Source organism: Lineus longissimus, chromosome 9 (genome assembly GCF_910592395.1).
Source record: "Lineus longissimus chromosome 9, tnLinLong1.2, whole genome shotgun sequence".
NCBI lineage: Eukaryota > Metazoa > Nemertea > Pilidiophora > Heteronemertea > Lineidae > Lineus > Lineus longissimus.
The window spans coordinates 14153833-14162297 of NC_088316.1; the positions used below are offsets into that span (position 1 = coordinate 14153833).

The window sequence follows — 8465 nt, forward strand, 5'->3', positions numbered from 1 at the left end:
GCCACCGATCTAATGAGTCATGATTGATTGTTTTGCAAAATGAAACTAAATAAATATAATTAGCATGAATTAGCCAGGATACATGATGATACCGGTGCCCCTCATATCCTTCTACACGGACCAGTTCCGCCAACATGCAATTATTCAACGGTGAATGTCAGTTACTAGAGGTTGAGGAGCATTAGTCACTTATCGGGATGGCACTTGACAGATATCAAAAGTGTACAAAGTTGATAGAATATTTGTTTACCGGTACATCTTCTGGTTCATCCCTACAGAAACTTAAATAATTACATTATTGATGGCCGTCCGGAAATCATCCTACTCATCCTTTGAAAGGCTCAGTTCTGCTCATAAGTTACCTTGCTTACCACACAAGAAGCGTACAGAAAAACATTCTGCAATTGCATCTGGAGCAAATGAGATAGTTGTCTTCATCATGGACAAATGACACACCTGTGACCTATCCCTTCAAAAGTCTGGGCTCTGAAACCCGACAAGGAATGACAGAATTGGACAGTATTTAACTTTGCATGCTTCTTGTCTATTGCGTTTCATGAGATCATGTAACAACATCAGGATCAATTCAATCATTCGTTTACATCGAATATTATTATCTTGTCTTTATATTCCTTATAACTTATTCAACATTATACAACACATTGATTGATATTTGGCGGCTGATGTGGTCTCATCAAAGAACAAGTGTTATAATCTGGGTATTATGCGCCTTTATTGAACAAACATGGCCTGGTAGAAAAAAACATGCATAATTCATTCATAACGTAGCCTGTCTTTCGATTTTATTACATAACTAATCCAATTAGTGGCTGAAATATTGATGAAGTTTTGGCAAATTGTGTCAGAAAATAGGAAGAAAAGCACTAATCAACCTCTTTACACTGTCTACAGCACTCTTTTAGGAAAAATATTTGTACATTTTCCAGCAACCTGTTTCATCAAACATCTCTAAAATTGGTTTGGCAGTCTCGGATTTGTGTCCAGATTGTTTTTAAAAGTTTTTTGTGCCGCTTTATGGCTTCAGGAGAACTGATATCAGTAGGTCCATCCTAAGAATTGGAGTGCAGAGAAGCAACCCAATCCCTCTATCTGTTTTTTTCAATTTAAATGTCTCTTGGGCAGCAATGCGTTTTCTTCAGTTGGGAGAGAGATCAAACAGGATTTTTGGTTCCTATGTGACTTCGAATGATCCTAAACCGGAGACCCCCTCACCGCCTGGCTGTCATGAACACAATACAAGACAATCAACCACTCCATCAAGTTGCAGTATGAATACAGACAGTCCATGACTCACTGACGCCAGCACCAACAGATTTGTTGTCTCGGCTGGCCGTCATGGGACATCGGGATGCTTCACGCGCGTATTGATGATTTATTTCATGGTTGTGCATGTTGCGCTGGTTCATTAGATCAAGAAGGGGTCTTCATTTACTTTTGCTAGATGCAGTTGATATTAAAGAACCCATCACAGGCTACTATGTTCCAACAGTACTTCGGCAAGCCGACAGTGCCTATGCCAGGGAAGAGCAAACAAAGTACATGTATACAAAACTACCGAAAACATACCAGGTCAATCTATCAGTCCATATTCTAATTCAACACCTACGACGAAAGTGTACATGTTTTACACATACAAATTGCTAATGAATCACACCCAATGGTATTAAAAATTGGTGTAAAACATTTTTTTTGAGTAAATTTTGGTCCACAATTATCTGGATGTGACTGCATGATACCCATGCGACGTATTCATTTCAGAGTTATACTTCATGAATAATCACTTCACAGGAAATGGGTCCAATAGACAGCCAGGACAGAGGATCAGAGTGATGGAGGGTGTCTCAGTAGTTATAATTTGGCTGGTCGGACTCTTCATTTCTTTTGCCCAAGGGCCATTTTAGCTTCACGATCACTCCCAAAACTTCGATAATTTTGAATTTGGATACGCCATCAGACTGCAATGGGGTTTTGTGTAATCATAATTTATGAGTTACTGAAATACTCAGTGTTTTTGTTGAAGCTTTTTTAATGATATAGCATCATAGTGTTTCAGAAGTTTGCATTCTGAACCATCAGAGATACGCCGTCCGTCCCTCCTTGGTAAAATGGAGTAGGCAGGGTCGGTAGAGTGGATCCAAAACTTGTGGGTTAGATGGCAGTGCGAGGATGACGCGTTTTGCATCAAGTTGTGTATCAATCAACAAGAAACTGCAAGCTGGCTTACCAAATTTCACCCCAACAAACCCACATAGCATCACTGTGAGAAACAATAGCAGCAATCAAGACATTTTTCATCATAAACTAAGCTGATTCATGATGCTGTGCGGTAACGATAACTTTCCCAGTATTCATCTGACGCAACGATGCAATTTCCCATGCTTTTCATACCAGATCCTGAACGTGCTACATACAGTCATGAAGATGAATGCAGTATTATCAATCTAATCACCCCATTGTCTCCCTCGTGAATTCTTTACGAGATAATGAAGTTACAAAACGCTCATGGTATCATGGGGTTGCTCTGTTCGTTGTAAAATGCTAGCTTTTTCTATACGCAACATTGGCTATTTAGATAGACCTTCATTCTTAGACCAGCTGTTATTCAAGCTTGTTTCGCCAGCATTGCTACTATATTGGTTAGAATCTAAAGTGATGTCCTTGATAGAGAGGTTTCCTGATTAGAGAGGTCAAATTGAATAGAAACAACTAATTTGGGATCAAAACTTGTGTCCTTGATAGAGAGGTGAACGCTAAAGGAGGTTCTACAGTATACTTATCGGCTAATAGAACAACAATGGTTAAACAAAAGAATATTGAGAAAAAGAATGAACATGAGTCATAACTCTCTTAAACCAGAAGAATTTGATATGCAATTCGATTCTTCAACAGAGTAGTCTGGATATCCAGGCGGCATCTGTGGTAGACTTCTAGTGGATGGAACGAGCCCAGTGTGATTGTTAGCTCTTTGCCTTTGGAAATGGAATGACTCTCCCTCCTGAATATTACTCAGGGAGTAGCAGGGATGACAGTAATGTGATTTTGTTTTTGAAACTCACTCCCAAGACTGCAACTTAGGAGGGAGCCACACCAGAACAGTGCTAGAATTGATAAAACTGGTACTGTTTGTGTGATCCTGACCATCCCCCCCCCCCCCCCGATTGCCTACAATTCAACCATATGCCAATATGCAGGGCTCTATTTAGAAGGTGGGAGGCCATCAGGAGTTTGGGAATATGCCCTTCAAATCTCATTTCGAGTATTAGACAGATCAGAGGAGCTTGCGCAATAATTTCATCAACAGATTTGAGATGAGGTTGATTGAAACTTTGCCAAACATTCGGCTGAGATTTCCCAATATAAACATTGTCATCATCTCAGATGAGACGTTATGACTCTCGACGCAGCTGATTGAATCTGGCCTATCAATAAAAGATGCATCATCATCGACGTGTCGGCCGACATCCGTTCCGATACACAATCTCGAGCAAGTCATCTGCGAAGACTGAATCATTGTCCACGAACATCGCCAACAGGAGTTGAACAGCTGATTCAGCGATAAGATTCACAGTCTAGGATATGATATCATTTATCGACATCATTTTTTTGCGAATTATGATTACCAATTTGTCTGCAGTGGTGAAGCGATGAGGGATGACTATAGCTAATTACGTTGACTGAAATCTTGAGAGCTGGTCAAGAGAGAAATGTTTTCAAATATCATAGCAATATCAATAACACTTCTTGTAAGGGATCCTCCTTTGTATAACAAATAAAGTACACTGTTTCTTATAAATACTAATCTGGATATAAATAAGTTTAAACCAAAATTTATAGAGTGCATGAGTAGCTATGAAGATTGTAATCCAATGGACTGAGAATAAACCGGTGCCTAAGTCCCCAAAAGGTCTGAGCTAACTTAGCGTCATAAAATCAGTTATTAGCACAAATTTACCAATTCTACATTGGTATAAGGATCAACATGTAGAGTCACTATGTTTGAAGTGTGTGAACCTAAGTCATTATATGTTAGTCTTATTTTCAGGCCTAGTTTGATTTGGCATTTTAGCAGTTTTCTTTTCTGTGTTTATACTGTGACAGCTAATGTCCAAATATATCGAAATTTAACACAATAAGAAAGTTAGACACTCTAAAGATGAAAAAGTAACTGTCAAATATTGACAGAAACAGTCTTAGAGTATGTCATCACTTACAATGTATCGTACATCACTTACAAAGTACTGTGTAAATATCGGTGGTAAGCTTGAAAGGTCTTCTATAGAAATAACATTGGACAACATCAGCCCACTTCCTTTCAAAGATTTCTAAAAGCTTTAACTTTCTTATTCTTCTTCTTATTATACCATATGATCCACATATTGCAAAATTTATGTCATCAACAAATCACTTTCTTCATTAGATTGTCAGATATGACAGGCAACACTTAAAATGAAGGTACATCTTTTTTACAAATAGTGATTTTTTCAATGATTGTATTGTAAATAGATCAGCAGTATGTTGAGTGCACAGATAAAAGCAAGCAGGACAAAAGAAGGCTTTTCTACAGCATTGAACTCTTTCATCTCACACAAGTTTGCTCTTCCGTTGTAGCACTAAGATAGTCCCTTTTAAAACTATAAAGTCTATTTGTACTGATGTATTTTTTTATAAATACAGACAGCTAATAATTCTAAGCAGAAGAGTATACCAGACTGCTACCTTAGAGGTGTATACTGAGCACGTAGCTTATAGCCACCCTGCCATGGAATGAGCTAGAATGAGATGTTCAATGCAACATTTCAGGAAATGTTTCAAAAGATATGCACCACGAATTGTAACAGGTATCAAACATTGTGAAATCAACAAACCTGCTCAAGCTATAATAAGTAGCAGACTCTATTAAAGACCAACGCTGTCTGTGATAATTATATCATCTTGTGGCTCAGGTAACGAAAATAAACACCACTATAGTGAAGTTATCATGCATGCAAATTCACTGAAACTTGGCATTTATGATATTTGCATAACCATCAATACAACAGCATCTCAAATTTGTATTCAGTAGCCCTACATATCCACACAATTGGCAGTTTTCAAATTCAAAGTCCATTTTCAAACCTTCGAACAAATGGGGAATGTGAAAATTTCTTAAGAAATACACCTGCCTTTGCCTACCTGATTGGGTAAGCTGAGTGATAAACTGCCACTTTTATGCCTGTTACTGGAAGTGGAAATGCTGTCAGGAAAGAAATGTTAAAGGGGGCCTATAGGTAGAAATGTTAAAGGGAGTCTATAGGCAGGAGTCAGGTAGGTCAGATTAAGGTACACCAAGTCACCAACAGGGGGGTCTCTCCTATCTCACACTTGGTATGAGGTATATATTATCGCTAAATCAAACATGACCCAGTCCCTTTACTGTGCATATTCGTCACCTGAAGACCATCAATTTGATCCTGTCTAAGACCATCAATTTGATCCTGCCTATAGTGAAATCCAAAATACTCCAGAACGTTTTTAACTCACCAATTTTCCACTCAGAGTATAAATTCTCCTGACAGCACCAGAATCAAGCTTGATCGCCTCTGTAACATCCGTCAACACTTGATCAAACGATCGTGCCGTCTTCTTATTCAGGAGAATACGAACAGCCTTCCGGGGCTTGGAACCATTTCGAATCACCGTCACGAGTTTAGGTTTGATATTGTCTCTCTGTTCACCGGGCCCTTTATCTGGCAATGGCATGTATCCTTCAACGTCGTTTGCCTTGACGTTAACATTCGGGCTCCAATTCCGATGGAGACTGCGAGTATAATCGAATTTCTTGAACATATTTCCCGATGCACAAACGTAACTCTCGTCATTTTCTAACTGGTCCAAGCTCGTAAGTTTCTTCGACCCATCGAGGGTAAAAATACTGCGTACTCCATTTGGCAATATGTCCTTGTCACATAAAGGACTTCCCGTTAACTCCACCAACAACGACTCAAATGTACGGAATCTTTCAGGGCTAACAGCGTAAATCATCCCTTTGAAAAATCTATCTCCATTTCTGTAAAACCGTACCTTTTTAGCCTTTTTACTATCCGTGATTTTCACAATACTAGTCCGTCCTAAATGCGCACTTTGCGTGGGGCTGGCACGTCCACTTGGACTAGCTCGGCCGTTAGGGCTAGCATGTCCTGTTGGGCTAGGGCTAGCATGGCTATTTCTATTTCTAGTGCGGTTGCGGGAATCCTCAATAGACTGGAAGTGCTCCTCCACATTCATCGCAACTCCATTCATCTCCGCCATGTGGACAAACAGGCTGTGTGAACCTGCAACATGAAAATACAAGCTTTTCACTTGATTAACTGTGATCAATGTCCTGAAGGGGACAAGAGAATAAACACTTGGCAATGAGGAAGCTTGTGACAATATTTCACAACATGTTCAAAACCAACCCTCCCCATGCGTTTCCATTTCTTACAACTATTCTTCATTGTTGTGTAATGAAAGATGGAATCTAGATTGCTGTTACCCTCATCATTAAGACTGTTTTGCCCCCCCCCCCCCCCCCATCACATCACTCATGCACTATCATAGAGATGTTGGGTGTGTATCAGCTAATGGTAAGGTACTTTGTGACAGATCCAGAAAGGGGGACTGCCCAACCCCGGGTACACTCTGGCTGCAGTGGACCGGCCTCATCCTGTCCACTGAAAGACGATCAGGATGACAAACTAGACTATGCAGGATTTTAACTCAGGGCAGCAAAGGCCCGATCTTAATTGGAAATAAGGGAGAGTGGGGGCCCCACAGTAAAAATGTGAACTTCAAGAGCCTAATGCGACTTCCAGGCAATTAAGGGCTAAAATAAAAGTAATAGGCCTATAGTTGTATGCTTCTTGAGAAGCGTCAAGAAAAATCTTTGCTCTCCGACCTCATGCGCCCTCCCTAAATCGGCTGTACATCTTACCACCTCGTTCAGCCTTGAGCATCCTTGCTGATGTCATCAGCAACCTGCTTCTCAGTAATCCGAGACTGTCATCCCTGACCCATGAGGGTTGCTCAGGGATACGACCAAGATAAGGAAGAAATGAAGGCATCATACAGGCCTATGAAATATATTTTAGGAGAAATTGCAATAAAACCCAAGGCCTACACAAATTGACCATAAAATGACTTCTAATCAAATAATTTTCTGAAGGACAAAAACGAAACAATGAAGTATTAATCCCTTTATTAGCACACCAATCAATCAACTTAGTTTGTTGCCATTGGCAACAGCCCAACCCTAAACCTCGGACTAACCAGCCTAAACTGGAAATGGCCACATGGTTTTAAGAGAACCTACTCAAGGGCTAAACTAATAATCAGGTGAATATTAGGCCTTTAGATTAGGCTCATGTGGGGGGGGGGGGGGGGGGGGGGGGTTGGGGAAGGGGGCTCCTAAGCTCAAATCAGCATTGTGGGGAGGACCTCACTTCCAGAGCTCAAATCAGCATGGATGGAGTAAGTACCCTATGCCATGCGAAGGGGGTGGGGGCGGAGACATCCCAATCCTGTCTTTTGTAGGCTTAATGTTTATATACCCCCCCCCCCTCTCCCCATCCATGTAGTATAAGGGACAGAGCTCAACAGTCAAGAGATAACCTGCAGGCTAGCCCACCCTAGACTAAAACCAACAAACACTGGACCTTAGACTAGACTGAAAAACAAAAGAGTAAAAATCAATAGTCTGAGAGCAGACGATGAGAAACGCCCGGTTGTAGAGTAGCAGCCGGTACCATAGGACAAAGAAGGCTTTCTAAAGTAGAATGGCTAGGCTAACATAACACACAAGTAGCCTAAACGCATGGATGATATATATAAACTGATAAGCCAATATATACAAAATGAATCAATAAAAAGTTGCAACCTACCTCTACCTCGAGATGCCCCTTTTGGCAGACGATGAACACGCTGCTATCTAACACAAGACTGATCAGACTTACAGATCAGACTTCGCGTGCAGAAGCCGGCTAACTGATTCATTCATGATAATTTATGACGAATAATCATGTCCATCTTCGCGCTACCTCTGGTGTTAGCATTCGTAAAATTTAGAAGAGTAGGCTACTAAAGATCATTCTACTGTAAAATGGTCAAGAGCCATGCGCTTCGCGCGCTTGATCATTCCACGCGGCGCACAAGGCATGGGATCATTCCAGGCGGCGCACATGGCATGGGAGCTACCTAAAATGTGGAATCGGGAATGATTGCCACCTGGCAAAGCGAGGATGGCTGCCCGAGGGGTCGTGACGGGTATTGGCTGATTTTACAGAGAATTTTGTACTTTGGCAGTGGCGGCCCTTTCAGATACACTCCAGACGTAGTGGACTGGCCTCATCCGGCCATTTTGATGAAGGAAAGACAGTCAGGATGATGAAATGGACCTAGGAGTCCACTTTTAGAGGGCCCATAATGAA

General features: G+C 40.9%; 1 protein-coding gene across 1 annotated transcript in view; it reads right to left on the bottom strand.

Moving 5' to 3' along the window:
- LOC135493422 (serine/threonine-protein kinase DCLK2-like) overlaps nucleotides 1-8173 on the bottom strand; it is a 29148-nt gene extending 20975 nt beyond the window's left edge. The window contains exons 1-2 of the mRNA XM_064780760.1: nucleotides 7920-8173; nucleotides 5542-6332 (exon numbers count right to left, since the gene is read on the bottom strand). Coding sequence (XP_064636830.1) covers nucleotides 5542-6309 — 768 coding nt within the window. The 5' untranslated portion in view covers nucleotides 6310-6332; nucleotides 7920-8173. The remainder of the gene's footprint in view (nucleotides 1-5541; nucleotides 6333-7919) is intronic.
- Between the last annotated feature and the right edge of the window lie 292 nt (nucleotides 8174-8465).